At 44.6% G+C, this 23,924-nt stretch overlaps 1 protein-coding gene across 1 annotated transcript in view; it reads left to right on the top strand.

The window, feature by feature from the left end:
* ASB13 (ankyrin repeat and SOCS box containing 13) overlaps positions 1 to 1,362 on the top strand; it is a 36,190-nt gene extending 34,828 nt beyond the window's left edge. The window contains exon 6 of the mRNA XM_082255984.1: positions 952 to 1,362. Within this exon, the coding sequence (XP_082112110.1) occupies positions 952 to 1,079 (128 nt within the window). The 3' untranslated portion in view covers positions 1,080 to 1,362. The remainder of the gene's footprint in view (positions 1 to 951) is intronic.
* Positions 1,363 to 23,924: the final 22,562 nt, after the last annotated feature.

Here is a 23,924-nt window from a genome sequence, read left to right on the forward strand (position 1 = left end):
ACTGTCTGGGTGATAACTGCTGGAGCAGAGTCTGTGCTCTGACTGCGTTGCACAGTGTCTTTTGTCCTGACTGCATGTGCAGTGTCTGTGTTCTATCTACTGTATGCCTGTACTGTCTGTGCTTTGACTGCGTGTGTGTTGTCTGTACTGTGACTGTGGTTGCAGTATTTGTGTAAATGCACTTATAGTGTCTGTGCTCTCATTGTGTGTGCATTGCCTGTGCTCTGACTGCACGTGCAGCGTCTGTGCACTGACTGCGCGTGCTGTGTCCGTGCTCTGACTGCGCGTGCAGTGTCCGTGCTCTGACTGCGCGTGCAGTGTCAGTGCACTGACTGCGCGTGCAGTGTCAGTGCACTGACTGCACGCGCAGTCAGTGCACTGACTGTGCGTGCAGTGTCCGTGCACTGACTGCGCGTGCAGTGTCCGTGCACTGACTGCACGTGCAGTGTCCGTGCTCTGCGCGTGCAGTGTCCGTGCTCTGACTGCGCGTGCAGTGTCCGTGCTCTGACTGCGCGTGCAGTGTCCGTGCACTGACTGCGCGTGCAGTGTCCGTGCACTGACTGCGCGTGCAGTGTCCGTGCTCTGACTGCGCGTGCAGTGTCCGTGCTCTGACTGCACGTGCTCTGACTGCGCGTGCAGTGTTTGTGTACTGACTGTGCGTGCAGTGTCTGCGCGCGCAATGCTTGTGCTCTAAATTCAAGTGCAGTGTCTGTGCTCTGTCTGCGCGCGCAGTGTCTGTGCTCTGACTGTGTGTGTAATACACAGTGCATTGTCTGTGCTCTGACTACACAAGCAATGTCCATGCTTTCTGTGTATGCTTAACGAAGCTGTAAAGGCAGAAGCCTCCGGTACTGTTTCCAGGAAACAGAAAGTGCTCTTTCTTTTTATATTATATACAGTTAGAACTTTAATTATTGTTTAACTAATTCTTACTTTTCTGTTAAATTACAGAGATGCCCAGAAGTTTATCTCAGTTGTGCAGACTCCGACTCAGAGAAGCCCTGGGACAGGGAGTAGTACAAAAAGTTTATAAATTAAATATACCCCAAAGACTTATGGAATATCTTGCTTATAACTGAATAAGTACAGTATATGCTCAGTCTACATGAATTGAAAATCCCTTTGAGCTTGAAAGGACCATGTGCAAATAGACTTTAGAACCTAATGGGCTCATTTGTGAAGGTGTCAATTTAAATCCATCACCGATTCGTCACATGGAACAGAAGCAGTAGTCTACGTATTTATAGCATGGTATAGGTGCTCATCAAGAAAATCCATGTCATCCTGTATGCACATATATTTTTTATCTTAAATTATTATCATTATTAACATAATTTTATTTTTGTAAAATAGATTTGTGAAATATGAAATTGTCATAAAAACCTGTGAAAAAATTACAGGAAGCACATATTTAAATCTTCAGGTAGATGTACAAACACAGTTTACTGCAGTTGTTCATTCCTTTAAAATGGTTAAATGTATTTTACGTACAACTTGCATATTTATCTGAATCTTCATATGAGCCTCCTGTCATCTCCTGCACAGCAGCACTCAGACTAGCAGACTAGCACTAACTGAGAGCTAATCAGACACTTTTCCATGCACATGTGCTGCATGGGGAAATGCTGACAGAAGAAGGGAACAGAGTCAATGACATATCAGTGTGCTGCTGCTCTTTCATTGTCCAATCGGCCAGTGGGGAGGTTGCCTTACTGTATTTTTTAACTCTAACAGGGGATGTGGTGACACTCCTGGTTGTTATGTGGAGAAGTGAATGGATATAAGCAGCGCTAGATCCTCCCACCTAATATATACATATCACTATGTATAAGTATTGACTGTGCAAATCATCCAATAAGTTATCTGTGCAAAATAGCTTTAAATCCACAGTACTTCAAATATGTAATAAATAATTATAAAGTGCTTATAATAGTGCTAACAACCAATAAATCGTGCTTAAAAAGTGCAACGTACCATGTGCAAGGTATGGCAAATATACAAAGTGCAATGTATAGCAATAAATAGTGCCACAAAATAAAGTGCTTAAGTCCAAATCATATAAATATATTTAAAAGTCTGTGACAGTGGAGACATAAATTAGTGCAAATAGATATGAGTCCTTGGTGCAATAAAACTGGATCAGCCGGATGAGGTGACTGTGCATATGCGTAAGTAGTGATGGTGGCACCCTCCACTTCACCGCCGAAATATGGTGGTAAGATTGCACACTTACCAGATGATGTTGATCCAAGCTGGCATATGCCGCCTAAGGATCAAAGTAGGCTTAGGGGTCTCCTCTCAATGGCATTTTTTAATAAAGATGGAGAGTTTTTACTATACCGCACTATGAGGAGCCCTCTTCATTTTTGTCCTCCAAGAGCACATACAGGAGAAGCTTAAGGACATCCATCCACCCACCCCTTGGGATTCCGATCTGCCAGTGAGAGGAGACCCCTAAGCCTATTTTGATTCTTAGCTGGCGTATGCCAGCTTGGATCAACATCATCTGGTAAGTGTGCAATCTTACCATATTTCGGCGGGGAAGTGGAGGGTGCCACCATCACTACTCACGCATATGCACAGTCACCTCATCCGGCTGATCCAGTTTTATTGCACCAAGGACTCATATCTATTTGCACTAATTTATGTCTCCACTGTCACAGACTTTTAAATATATTTATATGATTTGAACTTAAAGCGGAGTTCCAGGCACAAAATCGATATTTTTTTTGTGCCCGTCTGCTAGTTCGACATCACCTGAAAAGGAATTGGATAGTTAGGTTTTTTTTTTTTTGTTTACCCACCTTGTAATTGAAGATCGTAAATACTCACCTCAGTGTACTTCCTCCCTCAGCGCCGCGGCTCCGCAGTCACTTCCTGTCTCGCGATGATTCTTGGGAGCTGAACGTCATTGCTCCCAGGAATCAATGCGACGGCACCGGGCCTGCTCGTCACTTCCGGGCGACGCCGCATTCCCCTGCTAAACAGCTTCTGGGCATGCCCAGAAGCTGTGGAGGAATGCGGCGCCGCACCAGAAGTGACGAGAGGGGCCGGTGAAGGCGCATTCTGGGAGAAGAAGACGCGGAAGAAGACGCCGAAGAGGACCGCGCCGGCTTCAGCTGCCCACAAGAGAGATGGAAATGCTGTGGAAGAAATTTTATAAGTAAGTATTTCTTCTAAAAGGTAAGTGCGAACCGGGACAGATAAGAGGCTAGCCATTGTGGAATGTACTAGCCCTGACTGTCCCGGGGGTATGTTTGTTGAAAAATAATTTCTGTGCCCGGAACTCCGCTTTAAGCACTTTATTTTGTGGAACTACTTATTGCTATACATTGCACTTTGTATATTTGCCATACCTTGCACATGGTACATTGCACTTATTAAGCATGATTTATTGGTTGTAGCACTATTATAAGCACTTTACAATTATTACTTATTTGAAGTACTGTGGATTTAAAGCTATTTTGCACAGATAACTTTAATGGATGATTTGCACAGTCAATACTTATACATAGTGATATGTATATATTAGGTGGGAGGATCTAGCGCTGTTTATATCCATTCACTTCTCCACATATACCTTTTTAGGGTTTTTTTTGGAACAGCTGCTTATCCCCCCAGATTTAGCCTCTAAAAAGGACATCAAATCCCAGTGGCGCGAGTGGTATACTACAGCTCCTGGTTGTTATGTCTGGTAGAGGTACTATATATGAATCAGTAAAATCAACATATTTGCAGATTACAGTTCACATATGCATCTTTCAGATGTGTATCTAACTGTTTGTCTGGTGTTTTGTTTTAAATGCAGGAAAACGCAGAAAAAGTGTTAACCAAAAGTACCTGCCACTTGCTTATCTCCAGGGCTTCACTGGTAGTTGCATCCTTTTGTCGATTTTGGTATATTTGACCTTCTCCATAAACGCACTAAGGCTGGTATGGTAACTTATATGGAGAATATGTTTAGTAGGATTGAGTGCCGATGTTTACACAAAAAGAGAAAAAGGGGTTTTCTTGGCTCAAAATCTTGCTTCTGGAGTTCTTGAGGAAAGGAAGCAGTGTGTACTTTATCATGGCCTCTTGGACCCACCATTGAATTTCTAGTACTAAGTAATATAACTTATATATGCATGTTTTTTATTTGTTTGTATTAAAGATTCAAAACTGCCAAATCGTGACAAGTGCATTGTTGTCAATATGCATAATAAAGATTAAAAATATATTATGATGACTTTCTATTGTCTAGTATTATTGAAAATAAAATATTTTTGAATAAAAGGACCCATCAGGAATTACATAGTTACATAGTTTGTGAGGTTGAAAAAAGACATCCGTCCATCCAGTTCAACCTATGATGTGTTTGCTGTTAACCGTACATTGAATACCCCTGTATGTTGTGGTCTTTAAGGTGCCCATCTAATAGTTTTTTGAAACTATCGATGCTCCCTGCTGATACGACTGTTTGCGGAAGAGAATTCCACATCCTTACTGCTCTGACAGTGAAGAACCCCCTACGTATTTTAAGGTTAAACCATTTTTCCACTAGTTTTAGTGAGTGGCCATGTGTCTTATTGTATTCCCTTTCTCTAAAAAGTTTGTTCCTCATGCTAGGGTCGCCAGTACAGTATTTGTACATTGATATTATACCCCCCTCAATCGTCTCTTCTCCAGAGAGAATACGTTCAATGCTTGTAGCATTTCAGGAATGTTCTTGTTCAGTAGTTCTTTGAAGACAAACATGATATGTTGGATATTAGTTTATATTTAGGTACACTTCAACCAGAATCAAAGTTTAAACATTGAGATGTGGTACGTGGCTATCATTTTGGGGGCAAGGCGTGATGTATAATTTTGGGGAATGTGTTGGGGTGTCCTAGCTACGTTGCATTACAATGGTGTAGGTCGCTTCATTATTTGAGGCTGCAAACGGGATTTGCCTGAAAGTCTGGGTAAAAACGGTATGAGGCTTTCTGAGTAGGGAGCGGGGGTACCTTGTGGTTCACTTCTACAAAGTATGCTCATGTTGGTAAAGGTTTTAGGATGTGGTCAGTTATTAGAATGGGGGATTAGGGAGGTTTGCTTTTAGTTCGAAAGATGTGTACTCATCAGTTCCTGGAGAGCTCTGGGTGGTTGCCATTTCGGGTTTGTGACAGTCAGTCCTGGGTAGGGGTATCCATTGCTTAGTCCAGACCACTAAAACACAAGCCCCAAGTGAGTTTTCGGGATTACAGGGCATGGGTTATTGACTTAGAAGAAGATTACTTCTTCACTTCAAGTACACCTGACCATCAGAGCCAAGCTTAAGGTTTTCATCTTACAGATATCACACCACACCCATCCCCCATGATCCCTATATTAAGAAACCTGGAATTCACATTGGGTAATACCAGTAAGTACCTTGACCATCTTTTGGACATGGTCAAATTCTGTCTTCTATATCTGGCTCCTTCCTCTCATTGTGCTCCCTTGGTGGACATTCAGCATTTTCTAGAAATGCCCATGAACAGCTGGTTGGCCTATCAGATTTATCACTTGTTGAATTCCGCCATTACCAAATTTGGTGTCTTGCACAACCCTACTCTGTTTGAACATGTCTTTTATATTCCCTTTCTCTTTTCTCAATTGTATAAACTATTAGTAGCCCCACCCCCCTGCAGGTTTTGTTCCATCATATATACAGTATGCTAGTGGGAGGAATGGAAGGAAGATGGTTTAGATCAAAGCATAATCATGTGTTAGAATGGCCCAGTCAAAGCCCAGACCTTAATCCAATTGAGAATCTGTGGCAAGACTTGAAAATTGTTGTTCACAGATGCTCTCTATCTAATCTGACAGAGCTTGAGTTTTTTTGCAAAGAAGAATGGGCAAAAAATGGCACTCTCCAGATGTGCAAAGCTGGTAGAGACACACCCAAAAAGACTTGAAGCTGTAATTGCAGCAAAATGTGGTTCTACAAAGTAGTGACTCAGGGGACAGAATACACGCCACACTTTTCAGATATTTATTTGTAAAAAATGTTGAAAACCATTTATCATTTTCCTTCCTCTTCACAATTATGTGCCACTTCGTGTTGGTCTATCACATAAAATCCCAATAAAATACATTTACATTTTTGGTTTTAACATAAAATGTGGAAAATTTTAAGGGGTATGAATACTTTTTTAAGGCACCGTAGGTCATACTTTTCTACAACCCTGCTCTTTAACATATGCAGTGTGGACTACCCTGGACTGCACAGCGACTGTCTGAAACTCTCAGAGCAATACCAGACATACACACCCTGGCCTCACTTCAATGGATACCCTGTCAGTAGCAAATGGGGTCTTCAGTTCATGTGTGGGTACCATTTGAAGATTTTGGGTAGTGACTGCTTGGCACCAGTTACTTCTGACCCTTGAACTTTGTGCATTACTTAATCTTGACCCCTGAACTCTGCCTGTTATTTACTCCTGATCCCTGAACACTGTGCATTACCTTTATCCTGGCCCCTGAACTCTGTGCATTACCTAATCCTGACCCCTAAACTCTATCTGTTATTTACTCCTATCCTCTAAACTCTGTGTTATTTACTACCAACCCTTGAACTCCGTGCATTACTTAATCCTAACATCTAAACTCTGTCTGCTTGTTACTCCTAACCTTACTCTCTGTGTTATTTACTCCTGACCCCTGATCTCTGTGCATTGCTTAATCCTGATCCTTAACCTTCCTAGCGGTATTCCCGAGCGTGACTGGGGGTTAGATTTTAGAGCCAAAAGCGGTAACCCCGAGCCATACTCGGGGTAGCGCTAGGAAGATCGCTGGATCCTGGTAGAGGTTTTACTTACCTTTTCTCCGGGATCCAGCGAAGTATGCGGGCGGTATGCGGCGGCGGAGCTTCCTCCCGATCGTCTGCGAGCCCGACTTCCGTCTGCGGCGACGTGACGTCCGCCGGGGGGTGGGACCGGCGGCAAATTCAAATGTAAAATACACCAAACACACTGATACCATTCAAAATAAAAAAAAATTCACATTACATTGCCCCCCAGTGCCCTTTCCTGCAGTTTTACTGTACTTTTTATGTAAATATATATATATATATATATATATATATATACATACAGTATATATATATATATATATATACACACACACATATATATATATATATATACATACGTGTGTGTGTATATATATATATATATATATATATACATAATTCTTGTGAATGAGCAGCCCAAACCAACTGTATACATATATATGTGTGTGTATATATATATATATAATATATGTATACATAATATATGTATACATACATATATATATATATATATATATATATATATATATATAATAAATGTATACAGTTGGTTTGGGCTGCTCATTTACAAGAATTACATGCAAAATAATGGTACCGCTACCACAACCTAAAATCCAAAAGAATCATACCGCCAGGGAGGTTAAACTCTGTTTATTATTTACTCCTGAGCCCTACTCTGTGTTACTTAATCCTGACCCCTGTACTCTATGCTTTTAATACTAAACTAAACTAAACTAAACTCTTACATATACCCAGTGTATTGACTGGCCTCAGGTGATACAAAGTGATTAATCAAATACTCCTACATAAGTTGTACCTGTCTATCTGCAGTCTTCTCTTCTCTACGTCCGTTCAAAGTGCTGAATATTTAAAGCTTGTCTGAGAGTTCAGCAAAAAAGGGGGCAGATAGCTGAAGTCACACTCTGCAGATTTCAGTGAGGAGAGCTCTGAGAGCTGATTGGAGGGAAGGGACACCCCGACAACCCCCCCCCCCCTGGAGGGAAGGGACACCCCGACAACCCCCCCCCCCTTAACACAGCACAGAGAAACACAGCTGAGGCTGTCAATCAGCTGGAGATCACTCCCCCTGTCACCATTTGTCCCTTGGTGTCAAGAAAACTTGTCAGAAGTAACTCAGAAAAGCAGAGGAAGGCGGCAGTAGACAGAAATGACACATAGTGCTCTGGATTGAAGCAACTACACACTATATAGGGATATGATTTGTTCATATTCCATGTCTGAGGTTTACAACCACTTTAAAGCTTAGTACACACAGGCCGAATGTCTGGTGGCATTCAGCCCCTGTGTACTGTGGCCGGACTGACAAAAGTCGGCCGAAGGGGCATGTCTGAAAAAGGTCTGCCGATCAGCTCCCGATCAGCGCTTTCAGCCAATGGCTGAAAGTGCTGAAAGAAGTGTTCTGGCGGGGGGGGGGGGGGGGTGGGGGCTGTCAGAACACAATGGAACAGCAGGGGAGATTGCTGTACTAACATCGGATCCCTAGTACAGAAGCTCTGATCTGAGCTTTCCGTTTTTTTTTTTCGTTCAGCCTGCTTGCATGAACGGAAAAAAAACTAGCAGTTTGTAGGAGGCTTAACTATACCTGTCCCCTGTTACCTAATGTGGCTACACCCACATTTTGCCACATTGCACGACACACACATCATTGCTCTTCTCATGGTACCCAAGATGCTTTGTCTTTATACCTCCAAAGTCTGCCTCTTGTTCCAAAAGTGTGTTATCAACTGTTTCAGGGAGTGTTAAAAAAATGGGGTCGTGAATTGGTTGGTGTGGTTACAAATGAAGGTGTGCTTTGTTGGTGGTCAGTATGGTTTAATTTTGAAAATCTGGTAAGCTTATTAAAAAATGTGCCTGTGTATGGCTTAAAATGTATAACAGTGTCAAAAGGGTTATTTGAGATTATGGGATAACCTTAGACCTAGGGGTCTATGTATAAAATAAAAATTGCTCCTCCCTCATGGGATCCCTGCCCAGGATCTCCTTCCATCTGGCCAGACTGATGCATGGTTGGTTGTGTTTCCGTTGCCCCCCCCCCCCCCCCCCGGTCTAGGGAGATACCATTGTTGGCCTTTATATATTTCTTTTGAACATCTCCTGTTTTATAACAGGTCGGACTGGCCTTCAGGTCAAATTTTCCTAAAAATAAGCTATTGTAATGGAATTTGATCTCTTATCAGTTCTGCTTTGAGTTTATTTTTTTAGCGTGTTTGGTTGTCTGTGTATCTTGGAGATTGCCTTCTTTCTTTTAAATTAAAAATTAAAAAAAAAAAACAATTGCTGTCAGAATGTCTAATTCATTGAAAGTCAGGGGGAAAAATGCCCCTTCCATTGGTCATTAATAGGAAGAATGTCTCCCATTACAGTGGTGGTCGGAAAGCCAGCCTTACAGATAGCAATAAAGATCATTGGTGTTATGGTGCTTGCTCTGCCTAGTGGCGAAGGACCTGGAACGATGCAGGCTCCATCAGATGGGAGGTCAATCAGCTACAGCTCAAGGAACTCCTTGCAACCCGTGGAGTGACCCTGGTTGAAAATGGCTGGTTTAGACACTCGCATAGCAAGTTTTTTATAAATAGACTCCTAATGTTTGTCAGAAGGGACATGCGTTTGTGAATTTTGGATTTGACGTGGTTTCCTTTGTTGTACGTTCAAGTTTAAAAGCAACATTTTAAAACAATTGTCCATTTCGCATTGGGCAAAGTCATTTTATTATCAGTGATGACAGAGAATCATTATGGTTTTATTAGCAGGCTCAGGCACCTTCAGTTTGAATGTGTGTGATTCATACAGTTTTAAGTGACTATTTCAGTCTTTTTGTTGTTATCGATTTTTAAGTTATTTCCAATTATAAACACATTTATGGGACCACACTAGACTGGATTAGAGAGCTGTCTATGTTCATGCTGTATGAATTTCAGCAGAGTACATTCTGTCCTCATGACATTAGTGACTCATGTTCCTCCCAGATTATGTGCAAGCATGCTGTATCTTGCAACACATGACTGAACTAAATGTAAGTATATTGCAACACGACTACTTCTCTCACTTGGCTATTTACCTGTGAAAATGAAATGGGTATTATTCATATACTATGTCAAACAGCAAACAATTTAATGGAAATTGCATGAATGGGCTAAAATTGCACTGCACCAAAAATAATATATGCACTACTTTTGGAAACTCACTGCAAGCGGATCCCAAAGTGCTTCAGTACCATGTGATCCGGTGCAGGCAAACACACCATGTTTTCAAACTGAGTTTGGGGTGTCATTAAAGTAGTTGTAAACCCAAAACACCATTCTTTTGCATAGTTTAGTAGATAATATTGTTAACCAAATTCACATTGTGTGTACCTCTCAGAAAGTCATCCTTTTTTTGTTGTAGCCCTCAAAAATCTGCCAATCTGTGGACGTGGCATAGGACCAAAGCTTGGCATTGGAGACATGACATCACACTATTCCCCTCCCACTTATACACATTCTCTCTATGTATTCTCTGATGTCTATCTCTCTTTCTCTCTGTGATGTCTCTCTCTCTCACTCTGATGTCTCCTCTCTCTGATGTCTCTCCATTTCTCTGATGTCTGTTTCTCTTATTTCTCTCTCTCACTCTGATGTCTCTCTCTCTCTCTTGGATGTCTCTCCCTTTCTCCGATGTCTCTCTCTCTGATGTCTCTCTCTCTCTCTCTCTGGTGTCTCTCTCTCTCTCTCTCGGATGTCTCTCCCTTTCTCTGATGTCTCTCTCTCTCTGATGTCTCTCTCTCTCTCTTAGATGTCTCTCCCTTTCTCTGATGTCTCTCTCTCTCTCTCTGATGTCTCTCTCTCTCTCTGGTGTCTCTCTCTCTCGGATGTCTCTCCCTTTCTCGGATGTCTCTCTCTGATGTCTGTTTCTCTTATTTCTCTCGCTCTGACGTCTATCTCTCTTTCTCTCTGTGATGTCTCTCTCTCTCACTCTGATGTCTCCTCTCTCTGATGTCTCTCTCTATCTCTCTGATGTCTCTCTCTATCTCTCTGATGTCTCTCTCTATCTCTCTGATGTCTCTCTCTCTCTCTCTCTGATGTCTGTTTCTCTTATTTCTCTCTCTTTGATGTCTCTCAGTGAGCTTTGTACCTGGAATTTGGGAGCAGAGGAGAGAGGAAAGTGAAAGTAAACTCATTTTTGATCTCTGTCACAGCTCACAGCAAGGTACAGAGAAGCAGGAGACATGCCCCCCTCACACAGGCTCATACATATGTCTCATTACACAGGCTGTCAATCAAAGGAGAAGGGGAGTGGCGTCACCATTTTCAGGCATTCCCAACCTGCAAAAACTCATTTCAGGGAGGTGGCACTCCGTGCCGGTGCTGCCCCCGCACTAATTATATACAACTAGAGGATGATCAAATGAAATGCAATAAGTATACAGAGGTTTACTTCTTCTGAGAGCTATTAACCGGTTGGTATGGGTACGTCACTCGCCTGTCACTGATTTGAGAGCCAATTGCGGGCGGGCGCGCGCCCGCCGCGGCTCGTTTACTGACAAGTCAGTGCGCGTGACCGGCGGACCCAATGTCCGCCGGTCACACTACGATCGCTCCGGTGAAGGGAGAAAGGCGGAGCGGCTTACAAGCCGCCTGTCATTCTCCCTGGTGTAAAAATGAAGATCAGACGGTTCTACTATGTAGGACCATTGATCTTTGTTTTTACACCAATAGCCATGTCCCTATACAGTTAGAATCACGCCCCTAGGACACACTTAACCCCTCCCTCTCCAATACAGTTAACCCCTTCCCTGCCAGTGTCATTTTTGCAGTAACAGTGCATATGTATAGCACTGATTACTGCAGTAATGTCACTGGTAACCCCAAAAGTGTCAAAAATGTCAGTCAAGGGTCCGATCTGTCCGCCGCAATGTCGCAGTACCGAAAAAAAATCGCAGATCGCCGCCATTACGCGTTAAAAAAAACCCACCAAAAATGACAAAAATCTTTCCCTTTGTTAGTAAACGCGATAACCTTTGCGCAAACCAATCAAAATACGCTTTTTGCGATTTTTTTTTTACCAAACATATGTAGCATAAAACAAATTGGCCGAAAATGTTAAAAAATTTTGATTTTTTTTTTTGAATTTCATATAAAAAAATGTGAAAAATATTGTTATTTTTGCAAAATTGACGCTCTTTTTTTGTTTATAGCGCATGATCAAAAAATCGCACAGGTGATCAAATACCACCAAAAGAAAGCTCTGTTTGTGGAAAAAAAGGATGTCAAATTCGTTTAGGTACAGTGTCGCACGACTGCGCAATTGTCCGTTAAAGTCACGCAGTAAAAAATCGCAAAAAACCCCCTGGTCTTTTAGCAGCCAAATCCTCCGGGGCTTAAGTGGTTAAAGGAACACTCCAACCACCATGAGCACTTCTGTGATTTGAAGTGGTCATGGTGGTAGGAGTCTCAGAAACTCTGCACATGCTGGGATATTTACAGTAATGTGCTGGGGGCTAGTTGCACCCCTAGCACATATGACCTAGGGAGCCAGAATATGTCATGTCCTTATTCATACATGTATGAACAAGGACATGACATATTATGACAAAACACAACTAGTTATTAAAAAACATATTGCAACAATTTACACACAGTAATGCACATACCTTTTCTACTTATTTTGCAGACTGCTGGCGGTTACCGCTGACGGTTACTGCTGGCGGGTAGTGCTGGTGGTTACTGCTGGTAGGTAGTGCTGGTGGGTACTGCTGGCGGTTACTGCTGGTGGTTACTGCTGGCAGGTATGGGTGGCATTTACTGCTGGCGGTTACTGCTGGTGGGTAATGCTGGTGAGTAATGCTGGTGGGTATTGCTGGTCATGCGAGTAATGCTGGAGGAAGCAGCGGCTGCAGTAGAGAGCAGTGCTGCTGTTTCCTGTATGGCTCCTGTCACAGGCGGGATGCATTTCATATCACTCCGCCTGTGACAGAGCCGGAACTATACAGGAAGCAGCGGCTCTGTCACTGACTTCCTAAGTCTCCCGTGGCAGCTGGGAGATCGCACAGCCAAAGGCGGGAGACTCCTGCAAGTCGCGGGAGACTTAGGATGTCTGAATTTTTTTTCTTGGCGCCTTTTTTTTTCAGTACAGCAGGGAGTACTACAGGCTGTTCTTCTACCAGCCATTCATGGCGGCTAAAACTATTGCTTATAACAGTGATCATCACTAAGCATAAGCAATAATAGTGTAAAAAAAAAAATCCCTGAGTACCCCCCTAGAGTAGTACAGTGTCACTATGGTAACTCTGAACTACTCTGATGAGAGTATGTAAATAAAAAAAAAAATATATATATATATATATATATATATATATATTTTTTTTTTTTTACATACTGTCACCAATCAGTATCCCTGATCACCACCACACAGCAGTCATATGATGACGATGTACTGTACTGGTGACAGCATGTAAAAAAAAATGTGATAACATTTTATTTAACTGCTTCATTCTAAAAAAAATTGTCATAAACAATACAACTTCAAAAAACTGGCCATGGCTTTTACTAAATACCTTGGGCTATCTACTTTTCAAAAAGGGGTAATTTGGGGGGTAATTATAATGTCCTGGCGTTTTAGGGTGTCAAAAAATGAGATAGGCCCTCAGTAAATCAGAACTGATCAATTTTCAAATATATATGGCATAGTTTGTAGACTCTATAACGTTTACACATTATATAATTTACACTGATTTGGGTTATTCTTACCAAAAAAGTTGCAGACTAAATTTATGAAGAAAGATTTTTTGTTGGCAAAATATTTTTAACAGAAACTCAGTCCCCGTTCACACTAAGGCGACCTGTGAGGCGACCTGGTCGCCTCACAGGTCGCCTTCTATAGGGAAGCTGCGGACCCGTTGTAATAGGAGCGACACAAGTCGCTCCGACTTAGAAAAAGGGTCCGGAGCTTCTTTGGGGCGACCCGGAGGCGACCGCCATAGACTTCAATGTTATGAAGTCCGTGGCGGCCGTTTCGAGGTCGCGGCGCGCTGCTCGCACCGCGACCTCGGAGGTCGCCCCCCCAAGTCGGATCGCGGCAATGTGAACGGGGCCTAAGAAAAATTTGTTTTTTTTCAAAAAAGTATTTTTTTTTTTGTTTGTATAGCAAAAAAAAAAAAAAAAAAACCCAGTGGTGATTAATAACACCAAAATAAAGCTTTATTTGTGTAAAAAAAATTATATAAATTTCACTTACGTACAGCAGTGGTCTCCAAACTGCCGCTCGGGGGCTTGGATGTGGCCCTTTGCTTGCTTTTATCCGGCCCTTGGGGAAATATTTCATCCTCTGACACCAATAATGGGGCATAATTCCCCCATTGACACTAACAAAGGGGCACAATTCCTCTCACTGACGCCAAAAATGGGTCATTACTCCCACTGATGCCGGTACATTTTCTACTTCAAATGACCACAGTCCCTCCCACCTAAAGTCTGAAAGACAGTAAACTGGGCCTCTGTTTAGAAAGTTTGGAGACCCCTGACGTACAGTGTTGCCGAATGAGCGATTGCCAGTTAAAGTAGCTCAGTGAACCCATGGTATGTATGTGAGTCGCTCAGGCTACTAGAAAGCATAGTCCTGTGCCTGCTGCTGTGAGTGCTGGCTGGAAATTAGCCCACCCACGCTCCAGACAATGACAGATTAGAGCAGATGATCCGGGAGCTGGACATCAGAACAAGACCTGCTGTGTGTAGATAAATTGCAGTCCCAGCCTGGACCCCTGCCAGGCCACGCCCCCAATGTGTTTCGCTCCACCCACTGGAGCTTATACATGGGGATGGCTCAGGCTGAGACTGCCACTAGTCTACACACAGCAGGTCTTGTTCTGATATTCGGCTCCAGCAGTGGCGGCTGGTGCTAAAAAAAATTTGGGGGGGGGGGGGGGGGGGGCGCAAACAGAAAAATGTAATAGGCATTGCTTTGCGGCAACAAACGCTGTAAAAAATTGTGTGACTTTGAGGTTTCAAAGTGTGAAAGGGGCCTTTAGTAATTAAGGTATAGTGTGCCCCCTTTCAATGCAGAGTGATCAGCGTGCCCCCTTTCAATGCAGAGAGACCAGCGTGCCCCCTTTCAATGCAGAGAGACCAGCGTGCCCCCTTTCAATGCAGAGTGACCAGCGTGCCCCCTTTCAATGCAGAGTGACCAGCGTGCCCCCTTTCAATGCACAGTGACCAGCGTGCCCCCTTTCAATGCAGTGACCAGTGTACATGCCCCCTTCAATGCAATGACCAGCGTACATGCCCCCTTCAATGCAGAGATCAGCATACATGCCCCCAATGCAGAGATCAGCGTACATTCCCCCAATGCAGAGATCAGCGTACATGCCCCCAATGCAGTGACCAGCATAAATGCCCCCAATGCAGAGATGAGCGTACATGCCCCAATGCAGTGACCAGCATACCATTCCCCCAATGCAGAGATCAGCGTACATGCCCCCAATGTAGTGACCAGCATACATGCCCCCAATGCAGTGACCAGCATACATGCCCCCAATGCAGAGATCAGCGTGCGTGCCCCCTTCAATGCAGTGACCAGCATACATTCCCCCAATGCAGTGACCAGCATACATGCCCCCAATGCAGAGACCAGCATACATGCCCCCAATGCAGTGACCAGCATACCATTCCCCCAATGCAGTTACAAACGTACATGCCCCCTTCAATGCAGTGACCAGCATACCATTCCCCCAATGCAGTGACCAGCATAAATGCCCCCAATGCAGTGACCAGCGTACATGCCCCCAATGCAGTGACCAGCATACATGCCCCCAATGCAGTGACCAGCATACATGCCCCCAATGCAGTGACCAGCATACATGCCCCCAATGCAGAGATCAGCGTGCGTGCCCCCTTCAATGCAGTGACTAGCATACATTCCCCCAATGCAGTGACCAGCATACATGCCCCCAATGCAGAGACCAGCATACATGCCCCCAATGCAGTGACCAGCATACCATTCCCCCAATGCAGTTACAAACGTACATGCCCCCTTCAATGCAGTGACCAGCATACCATTCCCCCAATGCAGTGACCAGCATAAATGCCCCCAATGCAGTGACCAGCATACATGCCCCCAATGCAGTGACCAGCATACATGCCCCCAATGCGGTGACCAGCATACATGCCCCCAATGCAGAGATCAGCGTGTGTGCCCCCTTCAATGCAGTGACCAGCCTACATGCCCCCAATGTAGTGACCAGCATACATGCCCCCAATGTATTGACCAGCATACATGCCCCCAATGTAGTGACCAGCATACATGCCCCCAATGCAGAGATCAGCGTGCGTGCCCCCTTACTTACCTGGGTCAGCAGCGGCGGCGTCGTGTTCTCCTCAGTCCCGGTGACTGGCGGCGCGTCTCCTCCAGTCCATCCGCTCTCGCCTCCTCCTCGGCCAATGGCATGGGGTTTGCCTTGCGGCCAATCAGGAGGCGCGTATCTGACACGCTTCCTGATTGGCCAGGAGGAGGATCGGTGTGACAATAGTGAATTTTCATTCGCTATTGTCACACAATGGGTGGGCTCGGGACGCACTACTCTGCGCCCCGGGTCCACCCTTTGCATCGCCTTAGTAGAGCCTCTGGCTCTAATCAGGTGGTGCCAAAAGAAATAAAAAATCCCCTTAGAACTCCATGCGTCCGGCGCCCCTGCATGCAGATTAGGGGGCCAGACGCATGGATGGGGGGGGGGGGCGGCGCCCCTGCGCCCTAAGTACACTGGCCGCCACTGGGCTCCAGGAATTTTCAGCTCCTAAAGCAGCACAGTGCTGAATAGCAAAAAATGCCTTGGTCATGAAGGGGCTAAAAATCTTCTGGTGGTCAAGTGGTAAATGTTGTTTTTAACATAAATAAAAAGCTGAGGCACAAGGCATGTATAAGAAAGCTAGGGCTATGCACAATGTAAAAACTACAAATTCTAAGGGTAATAGGACTTACCCTGAAGGTTTGTGTAGTAACATTACTTGTCCCAGGCAACCGGGGCACATACACCATGGATTACCTTGTGAGTGCCTTGTATCCTGGACTTGGGACACCCCCTCAATCTCACTGATGGTTGAATTGTTTGAGCAATTGAAAACATACTGATCGGTTAATTTACTTATTTCCAAATTTGCCCAAGTGTGTGCCTATGTGTGTGGTTCAATTGCAAGATTATTTAAAGTGGTTCTGAACTCAAAGGTTTTTTACTTTAATGCTTTCTCTTCATTAAGATGACCCCCAATGCCTCCCCACCACCTGTTCTAACTCCTCCATCCTTATACACTTACCTCTCCTCTCACCAATCCAGCAGTGTCCTGGCTGCAGCACCCCTCTCCTCTCTTCCTGGTCTCACAGGAGACACTGGGGGCAATGGTAGCCATAGACTCCTGCTGATGTCATTCAAACTCCTGTGAGTAGGGATTGGGGGGTATGGTTTGCCAGCATTGTGTGTCTATGAAGGCACACAGTCTGGTTCGGAAGTGCGTCCGCATGGGTGTCACCTTGGCAAATGGCTGGCTAAGGGGGCACTCGGAAGAAGAAGCAGACAGTGCCAGTGGGGGACCACCAAAGAGGAGGTAAGGGCATACTCTTTGCCTTAACTGCCCTAGCAAATAAAAAAATATAATTTAGTATCACTTTAAGGGCTTTTTCACACTTGCTTTAGTCTCTGAACCATTGCAGTTGTGGGGCGCTTGCAGAGCTTAATCGGGTGACGGGGTGTAACTCCTGAGACTGCTTAGGGAAAAGGACTGATGTGACTGGGCTCTGAATGTACTCTGTACTCCCTGTCTAGTAGTTTTCTGTTACCGGGAAGACACAGGTGGGGCATACAACCAGCCATGGAAGTGACTAGCTGTATGTGCTTGTGTGGGCAGGGCCTACTCGGCCTGCACGTGGGGGTACCTTTCGCATGGAGCGCATTTATCAGTGCCCGAGACCAGGCCGTGGCTTCGGTCATGTAAACAATCTAACATTAAGTCTGTTCCCCGACTTATAAATGAGCCTTCACTGTGTGCAGTAGTTATAAAGTACAGTGTTCCTCTGAAAAGCAACCTGTCCCATGTCACTACACACTGTACCTGTATGTTTGCATTAGGAGGAATGTGCTGAGCCTGTGGCCACGCCACCAGTCCAGCATACCTCCCTTACCTCACTCCCAGTAACAGAATGGGGTCCCGCTGAGCACATAGAGCAGACCTCATGTGAGCTCATATTAAAGGGGTTGTAAAGGCTGATGTTTTTTTTTACATTCTTGCATTCTATGCTTGAAGGTAAAAAACCTTCTGTGTGCTGCTTCCCCACAGCCCCCCTAATACTCACCTAAACCCCTTCTCGATCCAGTGATGTGTGCAGCAGCCTCAGCTGTCCCGGGTCTCTCTCTCCTCATTGGCTGAGCCATTGGCTCCCACTGCTGTCAATCACAGCCAATGAGCCAATGAGGAGAGAGCAGGGGGCGAGGCTGAGCCACGTCTCTATGTGTCTTATGGATGTATAGAGCTGGACTCCAGAGCGAGCACGCGCCAGTGTCCCTATGGCAAGCAGTTTGCTTTTGGGAGCACTGGTCAAGGGGGAGGAGCCAGGAGCACCAGTCAGGGACCCAAAAAGAAGAGGATCGGGGCTGCTCTGTGCAAAACCATTTCACAGAGCAGGTAAGTATTACATGTTTGTTATTTTAAAATAACAAACCTTTAATATCACTTTACCTCCTTCACTTCCTGTACCTCTGTGACCGGGCCATGACTCTCCATAATGCGGGTTCAGATCCAGCTGCAGACTTGATGCAACTACATTATCTACAGGACACTCTCTAGCATCCCCTTGACTGTCAACCATCCACTGACTCTTCTAGCTGAAGGGATGGCTCTCTCAGGACAGGCCCCATGACACAGATCTGTATTCACTGTATCCTGTATCAGATCCTTTCCAGTGTCTCCCTTCCAGTCAGCTCTGCAGGACCTCCGGGTTCAGTTCCTCTCTGACTCTCAGGCCCTCAGGTCAACCACCTAAGGCCGAATGGCAACTTCTACAGAGGAGAGGCAGCCAACCCCTCCCTCCAGGACCCCGCTCTCAAAGTAAAAAAGACCCCGGGAACATGTGACCTTGGCATTTATACAGTATCCCAGCATGCAACAATGCACTTTCCACTTCACCAGGACTGTACGAAATGCCTGTGCACTCATTTGTCAGGTTTCCTCTCACTGTCCAATATGCCTCCCGATTGGACCAGTGTAAAACACTTCAGACAAACTGAGCTGCACCTGAGCACCATGAGCAGACCTCACTAGCAGATCCTGCTCTCTGGTAGGCAGAGAACAATATAGATTTACCTGGCAATCTTTCTGGTAAGCAAAGATCCTCTAAAACTAAACTCTCTCTCTCTCTAGTTAACACTACAATTTTTGATGGACCCCCTGCACACTGCTATACACCCTTTCCAGCAAACTATGCAATGAAGTTCACACATTTTGCAATACATATTTAAGCTGGCCGACTGCGTCAAAGTAATCCCTCTAATGGCCTTTAGCACCTGATAGTATGAATACATGTACAAGCTATTGGGATTTGAGCACAGGTATATCTTTTTCTATGTTGTAATGCAGACCAGACCAGAACCTAGTACTCTCCCCCACCTTGTGTCTTTATGCCCCATGTTGGCATGGTGTCCAACGTAGCACTTGCAGTGGCAAAGCAGTGTAGGACTGACCATAAGAGGGATTACTTTTGGCGCTTTTCCACTGCATGGAAACGTACCGGTTCGGCACGCTTTTGTGCTTTTCCACTGCGGTACCGCATGGTATAGGGTCGGAACGGTTCGGTACGGTACGGTATAGGTTTGCTTTTCCACTGCATGGAACCGAACGGTACGGTACGGTACGGCTCTGAAAAAACAGTACCTACTCGATTGTGGTTCCAACAGGTACCAAACTGGTACCATATCCCACAATCCTTTGCATGCAGTCACTACTAGCCACTGATTGGTCAGAGAATCACACCCACCCCGTTGTTATCCCACCCACTTAACTTTAGTACTACTTTAGTGGAAAAGCAAACCTATACCGTACCCTACCGAACCGTTCCGACACTATACCATGCGGTACCGCAGTGGAAAAGCAAACCGGGCCAAGCAGGGCCGAGTAGAGCCGAGCCGGTACTAGCCGGTACTTGCAGTGGAAAAGTGCCAATAAAGTGCCATTTGAAACAGTTGGCCAGCTTAAGCAGGTATTGCAATATGTGTGAACTAAAAATCCCTGTTTTACATTTGCAGTGTTTACTGGAAAGGGTGTATAGGAGCATGCAGAGGGTCCATCCAGAATTTGTAGTGTTCACATCGCACAAATCTGGACCTAGCCTTCAACCAAAACAAAGGGAATTGGAGAGGAACTGGAGAGGAGGGATTAACAAATTCATTTGAGAATTTTATAAACAACAGCATGTGCAAAGGTCATGTTAGAGTGATTATGTATGTAATGCCAATTTAAGCAATATTTTCATTTCAGGTTGTCATTTGGATAGATGACAAAAAAAAAAATCCTTTTCTAATATTTATCCTGCCTGTAGATGGCAGTGTGGCACAAGGAAGAAAATAGTCTAATTAGAATTATTAGATACACATACCTCTTCTTTGTAGTGCGAAACCAAAGGTTTCCTGAAGTCAGTGTAATGTCACTTATAATTTACAAACGATGCATCACTTCAATTCTCTTGACAATCTGAAAACATCCACAATGTAAATGTGAAAGTTTACATTGCTTTTTGGACTTACAGTATATATTGCATATAATGGGTTGAATGCCCTTTGCCAATAACCTTCACTGCTGTCAAGTGCTGAAACAGACACAGCAGATGCACAACAGAGCCAGGTTATTAAAGGTTACATTTTATTTGATGAGCAAGGCTGGCCATACACTAGTAGATTTTTGAACGAACGTCCATACGAAAATACTCTCAAATACATTCTATGAAGTGACGAATGTCATTCAAAAGTACTTTAAAAAATGCTTGGTTATTGAGTGAATGGACTTTCCAGAATAGAAATATAGTTTTTAACCCCGCTAGTGATGTTAACCCCTTGACGCCGACCGTACGCAAATATGTGACCCCGCTGGACTGGGCTTTTTGCCATGGGGCCGCATATTCGCATATCTCCCTTTGTGCTGTGCGCTCCCAGGACTCACCGGGAGCCCCAGACCCTGTTCTTATAATCGAGACCCGGAACGCCCAATTCCGGGTCACCTGATCGCTGTGATGTGAATGGCTATCATAGTGATCAGTCACTGTGAAGCCCGCCCCCGTGTTTTCTGTGTCTGTGAATGGATGGGACAGGTACATTGTATCTTTCTTTGTCCTTGCAGAGATAGAAAAAAATAATAATAATTAAAAATAACTAGCCCCAGGTCAAAGGTCAGGGTCAGTATTTTTTGGACAGGATTTTTTTCTTTTTAATTCATTTCAGTGTCAGTGAGTGTCGGTGTGTTTTAGGCAGGATAAAAAAAAGCAAAATGCACACAATTGTTTCTGGGCTGTGCTACAGGTACAAACAACAAATAGCATACATATATGTGGTATCGCTGAGATCGTCAGGAGCAGGAATTCTGTGTATGAATGAACTACAAGTCCCAACATCCTTTGTGGCTGTCGACTTGTAGTTCTCAATTAACTACTTGAGCGCAGTTGAGCACTATGGTAGGTAATTGGGTCTTCCTGTCATGCAGGCAGCTCACACTGACAATCTGCAGGAGACCTGCATGGCATCAGCGATCTGCTGATTGCTTGTGCAATGCTTTCCAGGCCTCTAACAAAAAAAAATAAATAGTTAATGCACTTTTTTATTTACCTGCAAAAATGTGTATATATATATATATATATATATATATATATATATATATATTTTTTTTTTTTTTTTTCTAAAGCGTATTCTTTAGGCTGGGCTTTATGCTGCTAGGATTGTACCTGGTGCTGCACAACCATAAAGAAACCTCTGCTGCAAATATCTATACAGGTGCTTCTCATAAAGTTAGAATATCATCAAAAAGTTAATTTATTTCAGTAATTCAATTCAGAAAGTGAAACTCATATATTTTATATAGAGTTGTATATTTAATGCATTTCTTTCTTTTAAGTTTGATTATGGCTTACAGCTAGTGAAAGCCCAAAATTCAGTATCTCAGAAAATGAGAATATTACACAAGAGAAACAAAAAAAAAAAAAAGATTTTTAATACAAAAATGTTGACTTACTGAAAAGTATGTCCATGTACAGTATAGTATGCATTACTGCATCAATGTGGTGTGGCATGGAGGCGATCAGCCTGTGGCACTGCTGAGGTTTTATGGAAGCCCAAGTTGCTTTCATAGTGGCTTTCAGCTCATCTGCATTGTTGGGTCTGGTGTCTCTCATCCTTCTCTTGACAATACCCCACAGATTCTGTATGGGGTTTAGGTCAGGCTTGTTTGCTAGCAAATGAAGCACAGTAAAAGCATGATCATTAAACCAGGTATTGGTAATTTTGCTAGTGTGGACATGTGCCAAGTCCTGCTGGAAAACAAAATCAGCATCTCCATAAAGCTGGTCAGCAGAGGGAAGCATGAAGTGCTCTAGAATTTCCTGGTAGATGGCTGCACTGACTTTGGACTTGATAAAACATAGTTGACCAACACCAGCAGATGACATGGCTCCCCAAATCATCACAGATTGTAGAAAATGTTGCATTTCATTTAGAAATCAAGGTCCCAGAGTCTGGAGATAGAGTGGAGGGGCACATAATCCAGGTTGCATTAAGGTTCCAGTGTGAAGTTTCCATGATTATTTGGGGAGCCATGCCATTTGCTGACCTTGGACCACTGTGTTTTATTATGTCCAAAGTCAGCGCAGCCCTCTACCAGGAAATTCTAGAGCACTTCATGCTTCCCTCTGCTGACCAGCTTTATGGAGATGCTAATTTCATTTTCCAGCAGGACTTGGCACCTGCCCTCACTGCCGAAAGTACCAATACCTGGTTTAATGATCATAGTATCACTGTGCTTGATTGACCAGCAAACTAGCCTGCCCTAAACCCCATAGAGAATCTGTGGGGTATTGTCAAGAGGAAGATGAGAGACCAGACCCAACAATGCAGATGAGCTGAAGGCCTCTATCAAAGAAACCTGGGCTTCCATAACACCTCAGCAGAGCCACAGGCTGATCGCCTCCATGCCACGATGCACTGATGCAGTAATTCATGCAAAAGGAGCCGTATAAGACGCACCTAAATTTTATGGCAGAAATTTCAGGAAAAAAGCTGAAATTTAAAGTAAACAGCTTTGAACTCAGAACATTTTTTAAAAATTAAATGTAGTCTTACCAGTGCCCACGCATGCAGCCTCATCAGCGCAGTGTCCTTAAATGCAGCCTCGCCAGTGCAGTGCCCATACATGCAGCCTCGCCAGTGCAGTACCCATACATGCAGCCTTGCCAGTGTCCATACATGCAGCCTCGCCAGCGCCAGTGCCCATTCATGCAGCCTTGCCAGTGCCAGTGCCCATACATGCAGCCTTGTCAGCGCCAGTGCCCATAATTGCAGCCTCGCCAGCACCAGTGCCCATAATTGCAGCCTCGCCAGTGCAGTGCCAATACATGCAGCCTCGCCAGCGCAGTGCCCATACATGCAGCCTCGCCAGCGCCAGTCCCCATAATTGCAGCCTCACCAGCGCCAGTGCCCATAATTGCAGCCTCGCCAGCGCCAGTGCCCATACATGCAGCCTCGCCAGTGCTCATACATGCAGCCTCGCCAGTGCCCATAATTGCAGCCTCGCCAGTGCCAGTGCCCATAATTGCAGCCTTGCCAGTGCCCATAATTGCAGCCTCGCCAGTGCCAGTGTCCATACATGCAGCCTCACCAGTGCCCATACATGCAGCCTCGCCAGTGCCCATAATAGCAGCCTCGCCAGCGCCAGTGCCCATAATTGCAGCCTCGCCAGTGCCCATACATGCAGCCTCGCCAGTGCCCATACATGCAGCCTCGCCAGGCCCATAATTGCAGCCTCGCCAGCGCCCATAATTGCAGCCTCGCCAGCGCCCATAATAACAGCCTTGCCAGCGCCACTATACACATCACTTTTACAAATGTCCAGAAAGC

This window comes from Pelophylax lessonae (assembly GCF_965119305.1).
Source record: "Pelophylax lessonae genome assembly, chromosome: 4".
NCBI lineage: Eukaryota > Metazoa > Chordata > Amphibia > Anura > Ranidae > Pelophylax > Pelophylax lessonae.